Source organism: Dreissena polymorpha, chromosome 8 (genome assembly GCF_020536995.1).
Source record: "Dreissena polymorpha isolate Duluth1 chromosome 8, UMN_Dpol_1.0, whole genome shotgun sequence".
Taxonomy (NCBI): domain Eukaryota; kingdom Metazoa; phylum Mollusca; class Bivalvia; order Myida; family Dreissenidae; genus Dreissena; species Dreissena polymorpha.
Window position 1 is genome coordinate 40,884,236 of NC_068362.1, and position 23,377 is coordinate 40,907,612.

The 23,377-nt window shown below is 35.9% G+C and overlaps 1 protein-coding gene across 1 annotated transcript; it reads right to left on the reverse strand.

The window, feature by feature from the left end:
- Nucleotides 1–6,848: 6,848 nt before the first annotated feature.
- On the reverse strand, nt 6,849–23,279 carry LOC127840463 (uncharacterized). The gene is made up of 6 exons (XM_052368881.1): nt 23,183–23,279; nt 12,959–13,178; nt 11,421–11,540; nt 10,594–11,092; nt 7,207–7,374; nt 6,849–7,094 (listed from the first exon to the last, which is right to left on the reverse strand). The coding sequence occupies exons 2-6, from the start codon at nt 13,132–13,134 to the stop codon at nt 6,849–6,851; spliced, it is 1,209 nt and encodes a 402-aa protein (XP_052224841.1). The 5' UTR covers nt 13,135–13,178; nt 23,183–23,279.
- Nucleotides 23,280–23,377: the final 98 nt, after the last annotated feature.

Below are 23,377 nucleotides of genomic sequence, written 5' to 3' on the forward strand. Positions count from 1 at the left end.
TAGTTCTCATTTGTTTTCAGCAAATCTTATGAAAATAAATATCGTTATTGTAAATGTCTAAAAGCAAGTCCCGTTCCGATATCATATACGAGACAGTGTTCCAGCAAGGCCTAAATTGAAGGGCGCCCTGCCTGCCGCCCGAACCTCCGCCCAGCCCTTCCTAGGCCCCCCCCCTTCCCTTAAAAAAACTATTTTTTTTGTACACATGATATTTAATAAATCTCTTATTACATGGTATTTAATTTATTCCTCATTGTAGACATTATATTTGAATGTGTTAATAATAATGGGAATAATATATTCTAATAATTAGTAATGACATATAAAATTAACATGCAACAGGAAGCATTTCCAGAAACGCCAGCGCGCTCGAAAGTGCCCTTTTGACAAAATACTGTGTATGGAAAGTGCCTTTTTGACAAAAAAAGCCCCCTGCCCTTTTCAAATCCTAGCTGGGGCACTCCGAGAATTACTTTGAAATGTTTACTGACATGTCAAATTATTGTTTTGACAGACAGGCACGTGCTTATCTAAAGGTTGTGTTTCGTAATTCATAGGATATTGGATTATCAGTGCTTGTTTGGGAAATAAAACAAAGACGCAGTCGGGTACTTTTCTATAGGCTTTTGTACTGACCAACATAATAATTAGTAGTGCACGTGCTTATTTAACATTTACGGATAAGAAACACGGGCTCCTAAGACACGTGGAAGAAAGTCATTCCGTGATCACAGGTGTTCCAGTTAACGATAGCGTGCAATCGCGGCGATTTCGGGTGTTCGCTGAACACCACGGTAAGTAGCGTGTCTGTCCCGACGAAATGTCACCCATCGTGTAAAGTGAACCACCGCTGACAGGCGTTTTGTTCAAGTACACGTGCCTGTAATGTACTTGCCATCTGTTTATATTCAAGTTTCAAGTAAATCCCTTCAGTAGATTGAAAGTTATGCTCCGTGCAAAAATTTACTTGGAAATTATATACAAAGAGGGCCTGAAAGGCCCAAAGTCGCTCAGCTGAGATAAAAATAAATGACCTGTTCTTTGCAGCCCAAGATTCAATAGAACAAATGTTCTAACCAAGTTTCATGAAGAATGAACAACAAATGGCCCCATGGCGGAAATATTTCTCAACAGACTGGAACCATTTTTGAACTCGTCCAAGATATTATTGGGACAAATCTTCTGACAAAGTTTCATGAAGATCCAACAATAACTGTGCCTCGACAGTGTTAACAAGGCAATATTCATGATGCACAAAGGAAGAAAAACAATTGACAAAAGGTGATCACAAAAGTTCACCATGAGCAAAAAATATATTGCTTATAAAGATTGTCACCATGTGTGAAGATCAGCAAGTGTCATTCAGATTAACTAAAAATGTGACTAAAAGTATTCACAATGTTTTACTATAAAAGACTGTGATAGTGTGGTCTCGTTCACATACGCAAGTGAACCGGTCACGGGACGGTTACAAGTTAAGTAACTGTGTGGCACTTATGTAATACAAAAATACTTATTGAGTCTTATTAAAGAACGCTTATTTCACCACACTTACTGATTGTAATTCAAATTAACTAAAGGCGTCCAGTCAGATACGCATGAATACACTCAAAGAATTAATCTATAAGTGAAAACCAAAGCAGCTTTTATGAAAATAACTAACTTTAGTCTAAAGAATCTATGCATTGTTAAAAATGAACAAATACAGCAAATACCTTAATGAATGTAAAAAGAAGTCCACAATCTGTCAAAAATATAAGTTACTGTTAGTCTAGAAGTTGCTTCAAAAATCAAGTTTATAAAATAAGTCTAACTTAATCTAAAGAACACAATTTATGGAGAGTGGAAACTCCAGTAAATAAAATGTAAAAAATATGAAGAATTTACAAAAGTTATTTCAATCAAAAGAGTCTTTCTAATTTAGAAAATGCCAAATAACAAGGTTGCCATGGAAACAGTTTCATAGCACAGTAGTCTGCTAAATACACCAAAACACAGTAGGTTAACTAATGGCTTATCAGTAAAGTTCAAAGATAAGGCTCTACAGTGCATTAGTACATGTACAGTTATTTTATAACATACCTTTATTTAATTGCATGCAAACTACTGTCTTTATGTACACCACATTTTATGAAAGAAGTCCCAGGTTTATACAATGGAGTTAACTATTAGAAAGTATGTACAGGTTATCTTTCTTTAACATTATGGATTATCACAGACTGTTTACATGTTTTCACTATATACATATAGAGAAAACTGCCCCACACCCTGGCGGCCATGTTTTTTTCAACGATCTGAACCATTTTCGAACTCAACCGTCATATCCAGAAAACACATGTTCTGACCAAATCTTTTAATGAAGATTGGACAAAAAATGTGACTTGTAGAGTGTTCACATATTTTCACTATATACATATAGAGAAAACTGCCCCGCCCTCTGGCGGTCATGTTTTTTAAACCGATCTGGACCATTTTCGAACTCGTCCGAGATATCAATGAAACCAATGTTTTGACCAAGTTTTCATGATGATTGGGCAAAAATTGTGACTTCTAGAGTGTTCACAAGGTTTCTCTATAGCCATATAAGGACTACTGCCCCGCCCCCTGGCGGCCATGTTTTTTAAGGGACCGGAAACTTTTTTGAACTCAACCAACATATCATTTTGACAAAGTTACATGAAGATTGGGCATCAAATGTGACTTCTACAGTGTTCACAAGGTTTTTCTTTTTTTGACCTAGTGACCGAGTTTTTGACCCAGCATGACACAGTTTCGATCTCAGTCGAGGTATCAATGGGACAAATGTTCTGACCAAGTTTCATGAAGATCGGACAATAAGTGTGGCCTCTTGAGTGTACACAAGGCAAAATGTTGACAACGCACGACAGACAAAAGGCAATCACAAAAGCTCACCATGAGCACGTTGTGCTCAGGTAAGCTAAAAAGGGGGAGATAATTAAAAAACTAAGGTAGATAGAGTTATGGTTCCTGGTCACTGCACTTCTCCTAGTTGCCATCTATTTATATTTCAAGTAAATCCCTTCAGTAGTTTTAGAGTTATGCTTTGGACAAAAATTTACTTTGAAATTATATAAAAGGGGAGATAATTAAAAAAATAAGGTAGAAAGAGTTATGGTTCTTGGTCACTGCACTTCTCCTAGTTGCCATCTGTTTATATTTCAAGTTTAAGTAAATCCCTTTAGTAGTTTTAGAGTTATGCTCCAGACAAAGTTTTGGACAGACAGACGGACGCAGACAGACGGACGCAGACAGACAGACGCACAGACGGACGGACAGATGGACAGACGGAGACGGAGATATTACTATATCCCCTCCAAATTTTTTTTTCTGCGGGGATAATAAAGAATTACAGGTTGCTTGTGGGTTTCTTGAATAAATCAAGTGAAGTTTTAGACAAAAAAACATTATTCGATTGATTTCTAAAAATAACTTTAAATACATTATATCTTGCTCTCGGAAAACGGGGCTTAATGCATGTGTGAAAACAAATCATCCAAGATTAGCCTGTGCAATAATCAAGTACAACAATAAAAGCAGAAAGTGCAGTCCCTGATTAGTCGAAGCAGACTTCACTGGCTTATGCTAAGCAATGTTTTCCAAAGCACTGCTCACTTAAAGACAGAATAACCGGTTGCTTCCAGGACATGTTTGAATAAATCATTTGAGGTTAAGTGAAAACGTGAAAAAAACAAGAAATGTGTTTGTCAGAAACACTATGTCCCCTCTTGCGCCGCTTTGATTTAAAAAAATTTTTTTTTGACCTTTGACCTTGAAGGACAGGGTTCGACACTAAGGCACGTCCGACAGACATTGTCTAGTAAAATCGGTGGTCGGGCTAGTAAAACTGGGGGCTAGCTTGTCCGACTGGTCGTACATAAAAATATCTATACTGATTCATATAACTATAACTAACTGCTGTGAAAACCTTTATTTTTAATGTGTAAAATTACTCTCGTATCCGTTATTTACATTAAAACAAAACAAGTGTATTTAAATAAACGCGGAGCATACACATGATTCATCGCTATTTTTAGACGCAAAGGAGAGCTTCCTGCAGAAATTGCTTGTTTACATTGGTCAAGTTGTCATGAATATTAATGATTTTCTGCAGTGTCGTAAAACTGTAAAGCATGATTTTACGACTTCTATCGAAAATTGGTATCGTCAATGTAAACATTTTTGCGTAGCAGACAAGAGAATGTAATTTAAAGAATGACTTTGTTCAACTTCGGATTTTCGTCCGACAAATCAGTTAATAAAAGAGAATCTGACGCTTAAACTGACACGAAACGTAAACATGAAGAAACACGAAACGTCAATTTTATCCTAAAAAAAAATCTGGTGTTCACTGATTATTTACTGATAAATCCTGATTAAACAGTTACATGACACAATTGTGTTCATTTGCTATGTCATTTGTGGTCTAGTAGACATCAGGCTCGGGCTAGTACATTTTAAGAGGAGCTGGTCCGACTGTCTTGCTGTAAAAAAAGTTAATGTCGAACCCTGAAGTATGACCTTGACCTTTCATTACTCAAAATGTGTTTGTCAGAAACACTTTGTCCCCTTATGCGCCACTTTAATTTTAATTTTTTGACCTTTGATCTTGAATTAAGACCTTGACCTTTCACCACTCAAAATGTGCAGCTACATGAGATACACATGCATGCCAAATATCAAGTTGTCATCTGCAAAAGTTATGGCAAATGTTAAAGTTGGAGCAAACAAACACACAAACCAACCAACCAACTGACAGGGCAAAAACAATATGTCCCCCACTATAAGTGGTGGGGGACATAAAAAGTAACTTACCAAATAAGCTAACACATGTATAAAATGGCCATATGCAACCACCCAAAACTTACAGTACACTTCCCGCGTTTTCCCCAAAAAACTCGCTCCCTCCGCGTTTTTTTTTCTGCTAGCGAGTGTTCACGCAGCGTTGAGAGAGCGAGGTAAACTCGATAAAACGCTCGGCGTAACGCCGCGTTCGCTAATTCCCGCGGCGTGTACTACTTTAGCCTAGTCAGTAAATGCAGACAATTTCCGTTCTTATCAGTGACCGCTGCGCAAAGCCGCGTTAGCAGTGTGCTACTGGGCATGCCAAAAATTAAAACATTGTTATAATAAAATGTTTAAATACTGTAGTACATGTATACAAAAGATAATTGTATAGAAAATTAAAACGTATAAAAATTATGTTTTTAATTCACAGGTACGTCTACAATATGAATGAATATAAGACATTTGACAAATTAATATTTAAATCATAACACATATAACACAAGAATAAATGTTCCGTAAAATTTCCAAATGAGAATAATAATTAGTAATCCGAAACACACTACGATTTTTAGGGTTAACACGACGTTTACAAATGCTTCCAATATACAGTCATCATGACAAAAGAGCGCGAAAATTATGCTGCAATGTACAAGGTATACTCCGGCAAAGCGTGCGTGTATTGATTTTTTTAATACAAACTTTATAGCGTAGAGAACATTGAATTTTGTTGATTTCGGTTAAAAGTTTCTTTGGTATTTTTGAACAAAATTATATCGCAAATAAGTTGATATTTCCTCAAAAATAATTTCAAATCGAACACGCTGAATCTTTATCGTTACGGTATTTTAGTAGAGTAATTATTTTAACAGTAATTGTACTGTAAACTGATTAAAGAAGACATCTGGGCGGAACTGGATTTTAAGTGTTTGACGTTATGAAAACACGCAAAGCTTGTCTACTGACCTATTGTGTAGACTGCTGTCTGCGGTGTTTTGACAAAAGGGATTAACATGTGTGAATGTCACTCTGCCGATTCGATCCATAATTACTGGTAAACATTGTTTTGAATGTCGACGCAACAAGAAAACAACTGTGAATATTAAATGCAACAATCAACTCAATAGTTACCACCTTCTTTTAGTAATCAATGGAATAACCTACCTACAAAGAGAAAATAAATGCATTAGCGAGCAGAGAATTGACTTTGTTCCGACAATAAAAACCATTCATTATGCATTTGTTGAAAGTGTTTACTTGAGTAAGTTATGCCTTAAGACATGAAGCGGCTTTTCTTTGATTACGTCAAACTGTCAATTCACACAGATTTGCAAGATGTTTATGGTCCTTGGTCATTTGTTTACATGTTCAGTATAGAAAATCACCTGCTAACATGAAAACTTTGGATTATATTATCAAAATAAAACAATGTTGCAAACTGTGTTTATATTAATTGGTAAGTATTAGTTAAAAGACGACGTTTTGTGTGTTGTAAATCAACTAGTTTTCTATACAACAACAACTACTTCTACAACCACGTCGGGATCGATCTATCTTGGTTGTTTTTTTTTAAATTGTAAATATTATACTACATGTACATGTATGTACTAGTAATAAATGTAATTTTATTTGAAAATCAGGAAGTCAAACAAAATTAAATTGATCGTTATCTCGTAAAACGCGGAGTTTCCCCCCGCGTTGCCAACGCCGATTGCCACCGCGTCGGCTTATCAGTTTGCCGATCGTTAACCGCCGCGTCCAAAATCATGCAAACGCCGCGTCTCGCGGGATTTTCTTAATCTCCCTCCAGGTCAATCCCCGCGGAGTATGGAGGGAAATTGGGGAAAACGCGTGGAGTGTACTGTAGAGTAACTTGCAGGCTGTAAAGCCTATTCATCATTATCTAACAGTTGGAAACTGAGCCTTCAAAACTTGACTTTCTTAAGAAAAGTCTTTAACTAATTCGATTTTCTACGAGACTGCAAACAGATAAAAATGCATATCTGAGCTGGAAAGGATTACACACAGGTCCCTCATTGACTGACTTACTCCATGTACATCTGATTCGAGCACTCCTGCATGTTCAGCTTGCGGAACTCTCGCAGCTCATCAAAGAATGTTTCTGATTGGTTGACAGCGTTTGGGTCATTCTCTATTAGAGCTGCTATCCAATCGTATCCCAGCATCCTCTGCTGCTGCCTGGAGAATGAGTCCATCTCATAGGTAAGGTTCCCAGAGGAGTCACGCGATGGACTTCGAAAGCTCACCCTGCTGCCATTGGCAGTGCTGGACTATGGAAAGAAAGCGCGTCATAAGTTATAAATAAAATAAGTTTTGCTATGTGGAAACTAGGAAAAATTAAGATGATCAATTATCTTAAGAAACAATTGTTTGTAAAGGTACCTTATTCAGTCTGCTGGTATTATTAGAGAGAAGTATTGACTTTGGTTTCTTCGTATCTCTGATGAATTTTGCGATCTTTCTGGAGTTTGCCGGGTCATCGAGGTTCTGAGCATATCCGGGAGTTTCCGGGTCAGAGTCTGTATCCCGCACAGGGACTTCATAGCAGTCCTGGAAACAAATCAGTGATTTTTTTACCCAATTGTGAAAAGTACCAGTACCAGCCTAATTGGGATAAATGTACCTAAAAAATCCTAATATTGGAAAATTCGTATTGTGAAGTCATCAAAGTGGGAAATTGGTGTATTTGATTTTTTGCTCCCAAATACTTTTAAATTGATAACTTAGTGTTGTCAAGCTGTCAATATTATATTTACTTAGGATCAAGTCATAGAGCTGCATAGGGAAACTAACTTAATAATGCATTTTTTTGTTTTTTTTTTGTTTTTGGAAACCTGTAATTGGGAATTTTGTTGACAGCAATTGGAAATTTGTAGTTTTTTCATCATTGGGAAGTGCCGTTTCCAGTACTTCATAAAGAATGAAATCACTGCAGATACACACACATTGCTTCTGGTTATTTAATACAATAGGACCATGGTAGCCCTTAAGCACTCACCAATCGTTGATGACTTGACCTGGTTATAAAGGTTTTTAAACCTAATAGACCCAGTTTCAAACATTGCCTTCATATTGTCAAGATAAATCATTTGTATTCTGACCAAGTGTCATCAAAGTTGAGTAATAAATATACAAATGTATCGTATAAACTGGTACAAATGTTTTTACTGATTTAACCTGGTGACCTTATTTGTGTTATGCAAAAGCCCCAGATTCAAACATAGCTTCCATATTGTCAAGACAAACATTCCGACAAAGTTTCTTGAAGATTTAGTAATAAATGTGGCCACTAGAGTAGAAACAAGGTTTTTCTTGGATTGACCTGGTGACCTAGTTTTTAAACACACATTGCCAAGATAACAAAATCCAGACCATATTTCATTCAGATTGAGCCATAACTGTGGACTCTGGAGTGGCAACAGGGTTTTCCTGAGATTTAACATGGAGACATAGTTTTTGGACATACAGCACCCTGATTCAAATCCACCAAGATATTATCCAGATATTCATTCAGAAAATTTTATTCAAATTTGGATGAAAAATGTGTCTGCTAGAATGGTAACCAGCTAAAAGTTGACGATGCGTACTGCACACTGCCAGACATAGGGACATCACAACAGCTCAACTAGATACTGTTGTGCTCATGAGTTTTGAAGTATTGCTAATACAGTCTTAAAGGGATCTTTTCACGCTTTGGTAAATTGACAAAATTGAAAAAAGTTGTTTCAGATTCGCAAATTTTCGTTTTAGTTATGATATTTGTGAGGAAACAGTAATACTGAACATTTACCATGGTCTAATATAGCCATTATATGCATCTTTTGACGATTTTTTTAAAACCTAAAAATTATAAAGCGTTGCAACGCGAAACGATTGAATAATTTGGAGAGTTCTGTTTTTGTCGTTACATTTTGTGAAACTACGAAGATTGCTTATATAAGGTATAAAATACGTCAAGTATGTGTACTCGGCGGAACAGCTCAGTAGGCTAAAGCGTTTTTACTTCAGGACTCTGGCAGGACTCCAGGGGTCACTGGTTCGAAACCTGCTCCGGGCAATGTTCTTTTCCTTATTTTAATTTTATTCTTGATTTTTTACTGGAGCTTTTACGATCCAATGTTTACATTTATCAATATAAAGCATTTAATGAATAAGTTAAAAAATGCCAAAATCTGTGAAAAGGCCCCTTTAAGGTTCTTTGGTAAAGATAAACTTCATAAAATGTGCTTAACCATACATGCCAGACATCCCAATCTTGGCAGGACAGTCCTGCTTTTGGGGTGTTTGTCCGGGTATCCAGATGTGACACACTTTGTCCCTACATTCGTAAAAAAACGACCTACATTCTATAAGTTCACAATAAAATTCGATAATCAAGCTCTGTCTGGCTTAACCTACATGTACCATTGCTAATCCCTTTATTGCCCCCTATTAACAAACCATATCTACAAGTCGAGTGATCCAGTGTTGTTTTTGACACCTTATCACCGATCTATTGGCAAATTATTGATTTTATCGGGCTTTCACACCATGGTGTGTTTATGATAGGGGTAGCTAATTGCTAGCGATAGATGCATCATTGTGAATTAAAAGCAGACTGCTTTTGTATTTCATGGCCCAAATCAAGTCCAAAGATATTATTACGCGGTAATCTGTTAAAAGTTAAAGGTGCGGTTTATTGTCTGCTTTGATAACGTATGCATCTTCAGCCCACATCGACATTAACCCCCGATCACTGGAATTTAGCTTGTCCGTTTACATATGGCGCAGAAGGCAGCCACGGCACATTGACTTTTTTCCCTCACAAGTACCAATTTATACACCTGGGTGGAGAGGAGCAAGTGTGGGATTAATTCTTTGCTCAGGAAAATCCAGTGCCTCGAGCGAGTTTCAAACCTGGGACCTTCCGATCCCTAGACCAGCATCCTATCACTAGACCACTGTCCCCACATATTCTGTCAAAACACCAATCTGGTATATCAAACAAATTGAGCTCTGACCGATACACATTGATGTTTTGCATATATTTACTTTAGTTTTTGACTGATTTTCAGAAAATAATTTGCACATATTGCATCAATCTAAATTTAGAGTAAATTGATGATTGGTTGAATAAAAACAGTGCTTGATGCGCGCACATCGGGTTGAACGATTACAAATGCCTCTGTCCTAAATGGATGTGACATAAAGGCATGCCCTGGAATTTCACATCATGGATTCATTTGCATAGTGCACATGTGTGTTTATTTCAGGTAAATTCCATAACACATTTATCATCATTTTTTTGCAAGAAATGAGGTTTTGTAAGTAATATACTGATTACTGAGTACAGTAAAGGTGGCATGATTGATCGTTTTAGGTGTCAAGCTTTTGGTTAAATGTCCCGACATTTTTAATGGAATGTCCCGATTCGGACCTGAAAATTTCTGGCAAGTATGGCTTAACACATTTTGGTTCCTTTTAATAACAACTATTTGATCCTTGCTCTGAAAAAACCAAGTCTAATGCATGTGCAGACAATGAATGAAAAATATAACACAAGTGAAAAGTGTCATCCCTGATGAGCCTTTGCTGATTGCACATGCATTTAGACGGTTTTCAACAGCAAAGGCTCTCTTCTATTCCTTCCCCATAGAAAATTCCGCTAGACTACCTGTGTATCTGCAAGTTCAGCCTGTTTCCCTTCCCCGTACAAAATTCCGCTAGACTACCTGTGTATCTGCAAGTTCAGCCTGTTTCCCTTCCCCGTACAAAATTCCGCTAGACTACCTGTGTATCTGCAAGTTCAGCCTGTGCAAGTCTCTCCTGCAGAAACTTCAGGTCAGTATCATCCACGTTGGAGTAACTATAGTTCAACCTTGTATAGTCATCCTCCACCTCTCTCATCAACTCACTCGCGTTCAGGTCTCGAACCCCGTTCACCCGCACGTTCCGATCAATAATGCGTCGCTTCCGTAACGTGTTAGGTGTAGCCGACCCTCCTGACCCAGTTTCATTGGACCTGTTTTCTATAAACAGTGAATCATCAGAAATTTTTCCAAAGGTTTTCAGTTGATCCATATGTTCTGCTTCAATGTCTTTACGGAGATCAGACAGGTCTGGGTTTGTGTCTCGACTCTGGGGTTCGTTCGATGGTGTTTCCATTATTTTAGAACAGACATTTTTCTCTGGCAGAGCTCCCATGTAGTTTTCTTTGTGATCTGTGCAATTGTCGTCTTGATAGTTCTTGTGCGTGTCTTCTTTTGATTGGGTTTGACGTTTGCACAACCTGATGTGAAAACAGCATATGAATTTCATGATTTAAGATTAAAACATAACTACATTACCTCTCATTGTGAAATTTAAAACTGGATTAAACAATCATTTGTTAAGTTAAGCTTTGCAGTAAAGTGAACGAGTTAGGGCAGATATTTTGTTAACAGTTGATCAACATTGTGTTTTCATTATAACCCCACCCCACCCCGAAAGGACCCTGCATGTCTCCACTTGAGGAGTGAGACCTAAGGGATTTTTTTTGGATTGAGTGAAAAGCTGATTAGCCTGTGCAGACTGCATTAAGAGCAGTTTTCTCAAAGCTACCCATATGTAAGCCTTACCTGGCCTTTCCCTCCACAGCTGAGCGTTCTGTCACAGACTTCTGTAACGATGTGTCAACTTTCTCTTTGAGGTTAGTCCTATCACCCTCAAGCCTTCTAACCGGGGTCTTGACCTGCGGCCTGCAATGAGACATCATGTGGCTTCTGTTTTATTAGTTCACCTTGTGAAGTAACAAACAGTAATTGAAAAATAATAACACTAATTGCATTGTTAAGGTACCGTAATATAAACAAGGGCTGTTTGTAAAACATGCATGCCCCCCATTTGGGCTGTCAGTTGTAGTGGCAGCCATTTTGTGAATACGTTTTTTGTCACCGTGATCTTGACATTTGACCTAGTGACCTTAAAATTAATAGGGGTCATCTGCCAGTTATGATCAATGTACCAATGAAGTTTCATGATCCTAGGCGTAAGCATTCTTGAGTTCTCATCCCGAAACCATTTTACTATCTCGAGTCACTGTGACCTTGACCTTTGACCAAGTGACCTGAAAATCAATAGGGGTCATCTGCCAGTCATTATCAGTGTACCTATGAAGTTTCATGATCCTAGGGGTAAGCATTCTTGAGTTATCATCCTGAAACCATTTTACTGTTTCAAGTCACTGTGACCTTGACCTTTGACCTAGTGACCTGAAAATCAATAGGGGTCATCTGCCAGTCATGATCAATGTTCCTATGAAGTTTTATGATCCAGGTGTAAGCATTTTTGAGTTATCATCAGGAATCCATTTTACTGTTTCAAGTCACTGTGACCTTGACCTTTGACCAAGTGACCTGAAAATCAATTGGGGTCATCTGCCAGTCATGATCAATGTACCTATTAAGTTAAATGATCCTATGCCTAAGCGTTCTTGAGTTATCATCCGGAAACCATCTGGTGGACGGACCGACGGACGGACCGACATGTGCAAAACAATATACCCCCTCTTCTTCAAAGGGGGGCCTAATAAGACAAACATTCAAGGTTCTTGTACATGATTGCTTGAGATATTTTAATATATTTCAAAGGCTCATCCAAAGAAAAAACAAAGTCCCAATACTCACCTCTTCGATGATACAGAATAAATACACCTAAAACACCAAATCAGAAGTAACAGGGTCCTAAACTGTGCATTCAGTTTTATTTAATGAAATAATTAATTTGTTTGTGGATAAACCACAAATAAAAGTAAGAAATTAATTACATCACGTTTGTTTATGATGTAAAATGTGCAAGATCTTGTCATGAAATAAAAGATTTAATGGAGCAAGACATTTTCATAAGGTAGGAAAAACTAGTTGCTGGGAAAACAGCAATTAATTAATGTGCGTAAAGTGTCATCCCAGAAAAGCCATTGGACACATGTTTGAGACACTTTCCTTTTAAACTGGATTTTCATAAAGACGAGACAGCCTTTAAACCAAAAATACCATACAAGCGGAGAGTTTTGTCCCATACTGGACCGTGCCAGCTGCAGATTCTAATCTAGGACGTCACTTAAATGCAATAGGCCCAGTTTTTCCTTAACGAAGCTCCAATATACTGTTTGTGTCACCTTTTAGCTGTCTGCCTGGTGTAGGTAATACTTGGAGGTGACTTCACACTGGCCCCTGTCGGTTCCTCGGACAAGCTGGGGTTCACAATGTCCTGGAGTTGAGTCTGCTTGTCCTTTAGTCGCCGTAGCAACAGTTTGCTCTGCTCACGGAGAGAGTCGTCCACTGTGGCCGTCATGACGTGGGATGATGTTGTCACAGCAATTGTAGAATGTTAACAGTCTGGAAGGACAATAATATCAGCGGATTGTTTTTGTGTGTGTCAAATTTGGGCCACAATTTGGCCCCATTCTAATTATCTTACAAAAGTATATAGTTTTCCTAAATGACTGCCTCACATTACAAATTGAAGGTTTAAGATTAAGACTTTTTTTCTGAAATTAGATCTTTTCTTGCTTGAAGGTTTTTTCTTTGCCCGTGAGCCACTTGCTGAGATTTTGAAGTTGATTTTTTTCTGTTTACATAGACACTGGTGGCGTGGTGATGATACATGTACATTAACACCGTTAAACAGTTTTCAGTACATGTGGTATTTATATTAGAAACCACTAAAACAGCCCGCACGTCTCGGTAGTAATTATACAACATTTTATGAAATCCAAACATTACTTTTTTCATTTTTTTTTTTGTGAAAAAATGCGTGAGAAATTACTAAGTCAGCAAGAGACCGTCATTGCATGCCCAAAACCGTGAGACTTGACACATATGCAACTCTTTCCTTTACAAATTACATATGAGAAAAGATTTGCTGAGTTGCTGTAGGATAGAATATCTCTGACAATACCATGGTAAGCATTTCTACATTAAGTACCTGTGTACTTTTGTAGGTTCTTATGCCGCTCTATGTCAATGTCTTTTGCATACTTGAAAGCTCTCTTTTAGAGCCTAGACAGTTGTGTGACTCGGTTAAGAGGGTAAACCAAACAACTTTTTTTTCAGGCTTTAAAATAAGGATAAGTCTTGGAATTTTCTTATTATGTTTATGTTTCGCTTAGTTTTTTGTTACCTAGGGAAACATCAAGGTTTGATCCAGATACATTTCACTTTTAAAAAATACATCAGTCGTGAGGGCAACATGAGCCAAAACTTCGCCCGGTGATGTAGGAAGCCAAATTTAAAGTGTTTGTCGCACATTAAACTGCTAATACCAAATTAGATAAAAGAAGCTTGAAAAAAGGTAAATCACAGTTAATTACACCAGATTTGTTTGACTTTAACAGGGCTCTAAAAAAGTGGACAAGTGAAAAGTCAGGAAGCTATACAACATGCAATGATCATGTACATTATAATGTAAACATGTAGTGCGTTCAGTTACAGCGAACGTTCGCCAATGATCGTTCGTTTCCGATTCAGTCTTATTGAACTATAAGTTCGGAGCGAACGTTTCAAGATGGCGGCTCCCAGAAAATTGATTGCGAATTTGATGGAGGAAATCGCGAATAACAACATTGTATCAGAGGAAAGGTCGTCAGAAGACTAAATACTGACAATTTCATAATACAAAACTATAAAAACCCGTATTCTTTTTTAGATTAAGACTTAAATAAAAGATATTTCAAAAATAATAAAACCTATAATAGTTTTATTATAATTATAAGTGGCGTGGATGCGATAGTGTTATTTTGCATTAGCGATCAAAATTTAGTGTAAGAGGTGCATTGAATCAGTTATAAAATAAAGCCCTAAAATAGCGCAATACAATACAATCTTCAAATGAAATTGTAATTTTCTTTAACATTGAATGAATTTTCGTTTCGTTTACATTTAATGAAAATATTAATACATTTTAGCATTCAAATGGAAAAAAACACATGCATATTTTGCGAATTGAACTGTCTTTGAATGTACATGTATATTGAAAACTCTTTTGTAGTGATAATGAGCGATAAAATTCTGGCATTTTATTATACTATGAATCTATACATTTATTTTACCCAAGTATTTTATATCCATATTATGATCAAACGCGATTGCTTGTTTTCACGATGATGTTTCGAACACTGCAGTAACGCACGATATTTAAACGTATATTTGCAGGTACCCGTTAAATACGTTAATTGTGTAGCAGTATATTTCCACAATATTTTTAATGTATTGTTATTATTAAACACTTTTTTGTTATGTTTAAACAGAGACGTAGGTCTCTGGTTTAAACTGGCTTATATATATACTTAATAGTTCCTGTTCATCCATTTCGGACAAATGAGCGTCTATTTTTTAAAATATGTTCAAATATTTTATTTAAGCAACAGTTAAGTTTTTGGCTTAACATGCCAAGAGATGACATGGAGGTATCATAAATCGTGTTTAATGACCAGACACCCGCGGTTTATGACCCCATACAGAGACATACAAGTATAGGTCCCTGTGTTTATGACACCCTGTTTTCTTAGTAATTGTCTGGACAGTATCCGATCATATCGAGATAATCGGTTTGTGATAAACAAAGGGGCAATTAAACACTGGGTGGTTAAAAATGCTGAAATAAAGAGTGCCAACATTGGTGTGAACAATTAAATAAAACATTTACATGTATTAAGAGGATTTAGTTAATCTGTAACAAGGTGAGTTTTTACAGACATATAGGTTCAAATCAGTTTCTGTATGTTGATTACATAAAATCAATCAATTTGTTGTTTGTTTTCGTCCTTATTTGTGTTCGTTCATTGGATTCTATTTAATCTGAAAGAATTTCAATTTCTGATTATTTTGTTGTTCTTAAAAAGGGTCGCGAATATGATTGAAACCTTAACACGATGCCGTTCATCAAACGCAAACAATAGCAGAATGTCCGCAGTGTTGACGGCTAAAATTGGAGCATGCGCAAACTTGACGTCATTATCGAAATCCCCAAAACCTCCTATACACTTTGTTTATAATTCAATTCATTCTATGTACTACAAAAAAATATAAAAATATCGAAGGTACACTGAACAACAACGACAACTTATATGTCTGCCATCTTGGTTTCGCTAGCGAACTACCTCCCGAGAGGGTTCGCTTCGGTTCGCGAACGTTCCCTGCAAACCGAGCGTTCAATAGCGAACGTTCGCGAACTATAGCGAACGTTCCCTGTAACTGAACGCACTAATGGTGTTGGATTGTCATGATCGTGTACATTATAATGTAAATATGGTGTTGGATTGTCATGATCATGTACATTATAATGTAAATATGGTGTTGGATTGTCATGATCATGTACATTATAATGTAAAAATGGTGTTGGATTGTCATGATCATGTACATTATAATGTAAAAATGGTGTTGGATTGTCATGATCATGTACATTATAATGTAAATATGGTGTTGGATTGTCATGATCAAGTACATTATAATGTAAAAATGGTGTTGGATTGTCATGATCATGTACATTATAATGTAAATAAGGTGTTGGATTGTCATGATCATGTACATTATAATGTAAAAATGGTGTTGGATTGTCATGATCATGTACATTATAATGTAAATATGGTGTTGGATTGTCATGATCAAGTACATTATAATGTAAAAATGGTGTTGGATTGTCATGATCATGTACATTATAATGTAAATAAGGTGTTGGATTGTCATGATCATGTACATTATCAGTGCTCCAGCCAGCTTTTCAAAATAGAGGGGAGCTTCCCCAAAAAGGGCAAATTTCACGCGTAATTTTGGAAAATAGGGCATTTGGTTATTAATATACTTAAGTATATACTTTGCTTATACTATATACTTATGAATTGTAAACATTAGTGCATTGAATGTTTTCACCAATTGTATGCTGTTCCTCATTTTGTGTAATGAAATTATAATAAATATATTACTATCTACATTGGCGCTAAGGAAAACAACTTCGTAGCCAATTTCATAACCGACTTGGGCTAGCATCCGACTACACGCATTAGAGATATGAAGATATCATATTTCTTTCCGGTGTGTGTGGGGGGGGGGGAGGGATTTTGATGTTTTTTTATCACCTATCATCATTGAACTGCATGTTAATCTTTCCGGTTCCAGTTTAAACTTTAAGCATCAGTGGCCTTGTAGAAGAAATGAAGAAAACATGAAATAAATTCAGGGGTTTCACTGGGTCAAATAAATGTTGTGACTGTCATCACTTAATTTGTTACTTTGAATAACTGTGAGCCAATGTTTTTCCACAATAATATTAATCATATTAATTAAAACAATAATCTATATTGACAAATTTAAAGTCTGAACAATGATCAATGTCACCATGAAGTAGCATCCAGTCTGGAGATTAGAAATGAAACATTGATATATTTATTTTACAACACGTTATTTCAACTAATTAATGTCAACAACGTTGGCAGTTTTGTTAGGTCGCGAAAATATATAACATTATCAAAATTACATTTTACTTGCAGAGTGATAAATCCTCCATCCAAACAAGCTCTTTATTTGTTGAAATAACAACTGTCTGCCCCTATTCATGTTAAAATTCATCATGATTGAGAACAGACAGTGTTTTAAAGTTCAGAAATAAAATCCAAACACAAATACGATTTTCAATGCTGTAATTTCGGACTTAAAATTAACCGCATATTCACATTAAAAAAGATGATTAATTTTCAAATTTTAATAGGTGTTTTGAATTAAAAATCACTATTTTGGCAAACAAAAAATCATAGCCAAAGAATTCAGAAGTAAAAAAAATCAATAGTGCTGAGTTTGATTTCATTCGAGTGTGATTGTGCCTAACCAAGCGTGACCTCAGAGATAATCTTTCACAGCATGTTACTATCGTCTGCAACAAAAGGCTAATTAATGATATGATAACAAACCATGCCCTTGGGGCTTGTTTGTTCACAATGTGTTGACTTATTACGCCCAGGCAGTTATGTACCGGCAAGGGTGTTATCTGTGTATTCATGTCGATGTTTCTGGCGATTTATACGGCCGGAAAACAGGAATTTAGAGATCAAAAGGGCATTTGACAGAAAAATAGAGGGGCGCTTTTTAAGGGGGCAAATTTTAGAGGGGCGCAGCGCCCCTCTATTTATTGCTAGCTGGAGCACTGATTATAATGTAAATATGGTGTTGGATTTTCATGATCATGTACATTATAATGTAAATATGGTGTTGGATTGTCATGATCATATTTAAGAACCCAATTCCACAAAAGTTATGGTCCATTGCCCTCAGGCATGCTTCACCCAGGTTTCATGGCCTTAATCCCTTTTGTTCAACCTGATGATCAAAGTGTCACAAGATAAGTTAAACTCAATGTTATAGACATACACAAGATATATTTTTCATTCAACATGACAAAAAAAATGAAAGGAACAACGTTGAGCTGTATGTATGTGTCATAAAAGCTAAAAGCATTTGAGAACCAGTGATTTTTCTTCCCCAATTGGGTAAAAGTACCTATACCATACCAATTGGGACAAAATAGTGCGAAAAACACTGAAATTTGGAAAATTCGAGCTGTGAACTCAGTGAATCTTCCAAGTGGGAATTATGTGTTTTTTTAATTGCTTGGTATCAATAGCACATATCAACTCAAATATTGATTTACATTCATTTTGGCTTGAAATGTTCAGTGTGAGTGCTCATTTTATTTGTTAACTTGCAGATAATTCATTTTTTGAAAAAAAATGGTACAGTCGATTGGTGTATAGCGGAGTTTAGTGAGTAACGGATAGGTTAAACGTTTTTTGCAAAATACTTTTATTTATGTTAGGATATATAGTTTTCTATGAATTGAATACAAAAAGCCTATCATTGTTAAGTCGATTCATGCTACATGTATTGTTGACGTGTGTCAATGTTTACAACTGTTTCCTTTTTCGAAAGCAAAACAAGGTCACGTTATGTACGCACCGTTTTTGTGACGACAGGAAAAGTGCAGACGAATGGTTTCTGGAATTTTGCAGATTTAGTGTGGTAAACATAATGTTCATTGATGTAATATTTTAGTATTATGTGTCCTTTACAAAAGTAAGAATGCTCAGAAACCAAATTGATGTGTACCATATAAAATAAGCATGAAAGCTGCAACTCAGGATTTAGTGAATAACGGACATGTGGTGACCCATATTCAGGAATTTGGGGATTGTCTCAAAATAAATATAAACTCGATTGAAGTTGTCAAATACACATGTGGTTAGCGTGTAGCTATGATATTAATTAGCGAAAACATCATTTTTAATGAAAAATAATCAAATTAAAACGAAAAATCGATTTCTCTGAAAACATATTTTTCACTATCAAATCTATAACAAGGTATTCAACTCAAAATGACCCGAATATAGGGTGCAATGCGTTGAACAGCCAGTACTTCATCAATTGTGCAGCGATTTCCATGAACTTGGTCTTATTAAACGCAGAAATAAATTTCCTTTCTGGAAATTTACATATATTGCCAGGGCTTTCCTTAGACCTCCAATCTCAAGAGTCAATGACTCTTGGGACCAAATTTTCAAGAGTCAAAAACAAATTTGTATGAGTCATAATAATAACGCAGGAGAGTAAATGATCTTTTGTACTTAAAGCGAATTACTGAGATATATATATATATATATATATATATATATATATATATATATATATATATATATATATATATATATATATATATATATATATATAAAGCAACAAATTTACAAATATCTAAACATTTATTTCTTAATATATTCCAGTCAATAAAAGAGATAATGCAAACATACATTGTGACCAACATTGTGAAAAATACACTCGCACTTGTAGTGACATACATGTAATATATATCAAGGTGTCAATTGTCCCAAATTTGAAATACGGAAAATTAAGCAGAGATTCAGAGACCGTAGGATAAAGGGAATAGAGGGCAGAGCCCCTCCAGCCCTTGCTTATTGTTATTCTTTATTTTCTTTCTATGTGCAATTTCTTGCGAGTACAATGCAAAATTTTATCAATCAGACCATCCGTAACACCGCATGTGTATTTGTCATTCTATAAAAAATGTTATAAAGACCGTTGGAAATAAATTAAATTCGACGAACCATACCGTATCCGAAAACGGTTAGAGATACGTCGTTTGCGAATGAAATAAAATATGTGTTTTGTTTGTCTGCAGAAAATGAAAGCCAGTAACAAGTAACCTAGCAAATACGCAATTAATATATAATTCGGTTGACATATTGTTTTAAGTATGATATTGCAGTGCTTTACTTTGCTAATAGATAATTTATAGTTGGCGGACAACTATAGCAACGTTCGTAGAATGGTACGGTTTTGGGAAAGTAGCCAAGATGTTTTAAAACAAAACAAAAAGATGTTTCGTCAGTTACTTCTCATGTCAGTGCCAGCCGTTTACCATCAAAATACCTCCTTAAACTAACTAATTGGATTTCCTATCATCTCAAAATCGACCCTGGACGGCTCAAATCCGGATTTAATTATTTCATGTGCCATCTCTACCGAGGACGTGCGACAAACACGCCGATTTTCTATGCCGTCTCAAATGGTAAATTATTACACCTATGTTGTAATCAATTAGCTGATGCAGCATCCAAATTTGTCCCTTTGCCACACGGTCAGTTATACCAGTTCTATGGTTATTATTAGCAACTCTGATGCAAAGCGTGTAAATTTACTTTGTAGACAGTACATATGCCAGCATAACTTTCGCGCGTCTTTGAACGGAGCAAACATGGAATAAAACAGGGTTGGGTACACTGTATTCAGCATTGGAAAGACATTCTGACATATTGTGGAAGTATTTCTCAAAGTATTGTGGATAGGGATGTTATAATTATATATTGGATATTATTAAAACTGACGCAGGTGAGTTCATTCTGTTTTGGTGGGTTGAATGAATGTCGTTTCTGCAAACAGCTGATAACAAACGCTCAGATAAATAATGGAACGTTGATACACGCGTCATCGAACCAGCAGTGTTTTAATTGGTCATTATTAGATTTCTCAATGGGCAAAACTCCGCTTACTGGGCGGACTTGTGCTTCAAACGGGCGATATAGGTTAGCGTCTACCAAAAGATACTCCGCCCCAAGCCAATTATCGATTACTCTTAATAACTTTTGATCTCTTTGACGCAAGTCGGTACATTCCCCTGGGTCAAATGTGACGCATGACGTAATTTTCTCAAGAGTCAAACTAGGGTATTCTGTAATTTTCAAGCATCAAAACCCGGGAGCTCAGGTCAAAGGAAAGCCCTGTATTGCAATTATTTTGTAGATATGATGTGTCAAATTTCAAGAAATAAACATGTAATCCGATAAAGACCTAAGCGATCCGGTAATGACTGAATCAGTGTACCATGAAATTCGCGCTGTAAACAAATATAATTTTTCCGAAATTTAAAACCGTTGGCATGTTTCAATAGGAAAGAACTGTGTCTATCTAGGTTTAATGGTTTAATTACTGAATGCATGGTATTTACGTTGAAATGAGACTCGAAGTCCTTAGCTATAGGAGGTTTTTGTGTGACGTCACAAGAGGGGTTTTCCGTTACTTTAAATAGATTGGCCGTCAACTTCTCGATCGCGGCCTATTATATTGTATCAGAGTAAAGGTCGTCGAAAGACTTAATACTTAAAATTTCACAAAACAAAACTATAAAAACCAGTATTCTTTTATAAGTAAGACTTTAATAAATGATATTTCAAAAATTATAAAACATATAATAATTTGAATATTATTATAAGTGGTGTGGATGCGATAGTGTTATTTTTCATCAGAGATTGAAATTTAGTGTAAGGGGTGTATTGAATCAGTCATAAAACAAAGCCCTTTAATAGCTCAATACATTTCAATCTTAAAATGTTGTTTTAGTTTTCTTTTACATTGAATGAATTTTCGTTTCGTTTACATTGAATGAAAATATTCATAATTTAAGCATTCCAATTGAAAAAACACCTGCATATTTTGCAAATTGAACTGTCTTTGCATGTACATGTATATTGAAAACTCTTCTCTAGTGATAATGAGCGATACAAATCTAGCATTTTATGATACCATAAATCTACACATTTAATTTATTTTACGCAAGTATTTTATATCCGTATATAATGACCAAACGCGATTGCTTGTTTTCATGATAATGTTTCGAACACTGCTGCAGTAAAGCACGATCTTTACACATTATAGCAGAGTTTACATGTGCAGGTACCCGTTAAATACGTTAATTGTGTAGCAGTAAATTTGTAAAATATTTTAAATGTATAGTTATTAAACACTTTATTGTTATGTTTAAACTGGCTAATATATATACACTTAATAGTTCCTAGCTGTTAATCCATTTTGGACAAATGTCTATTTTTTAAATATGTTCAAAGATTTTATTTAAGCAACTGTTAAGTTTTTTACTTAATATGCTAAGAGATGACATGGAGGTATCATAAGTTGTGTTTAATGACCAGACACATGTGGTTTATGCAGAGACCCCATACAGAGTCATACAAGTATAGGTCCCTGGGTTTATTACACACTGTTTTCTTAGTAATTGTCTGGACAGTATCCGATCATATCGAGATAATCGGTTTGTGATAAACAAAGGGGCAATTAAACACTGGGTTAAAAATGCTGAAACAAAGAGTGTTAAAACTGGTGTGAACAATTAAATAAAAGCATTAACATTTATCAAGAGGATTTAGTTAATCTGTACCAAGGTAAGTTTTTACAGACAAATAGGTTCAAATCAGTTTCTATATGTTGATTACATCAATTCAATCAATTTGTTGTTTGTTTTCGTCCTTATTTGTGTTCGTTCATTGGATTCAATTTAATCTGAAAGAATTTCAAGTTCTGAGTATTTTTTGTTCTTCAAAAGGGTGAATATGATTGTAACCTTATCACGACGTGGTTCATCACATGCAAACAATAGCAGAATGGCCCCAGTTTTGACGGCCAAAATTTGAGCATGCGCAAACGTGACATCATTATCGGAATCCCAAAAACCTCCTATCCGTTAAACACCAATCGACTGTACGAAATTTTATTTCCCTTTGGATATTTTTCAGACGGCAATTGGGAATTTTGTAGTTTTTTGGGGGGAAAGAACCTTTTAGGGGTACTTTATAAAGAAAGGAAAAAATCGCTGGAGAACAACTTATGCACACCCCACCCACTTACACGGCTGCCAAAACAATCTAGTTTCATGTCCAAACTTGAACAATGTGACATTTAAAACGTCTAAACCTTTCCACAAGTCAGTCGTTCATGGTTTAATTAAAAGTTTCGACTTTCATAAATATATTTTACAATGCATGTTCCTATACCTTTTTCTTGGCTTGTTAGCGGATTCATTGACTTGAAATAACAACAGCAAGACGTTTTAATTATCCGCCATTACAGTTTACTATCACGACGACTTCTGATTGGCTGTTGAAAAAAAACATTTAGATGTTTATTCACCGGAGGAGCCATATTCTCTCGGTTCTCTCATCAACACATTCGCAATTTGGAAAAAAAAC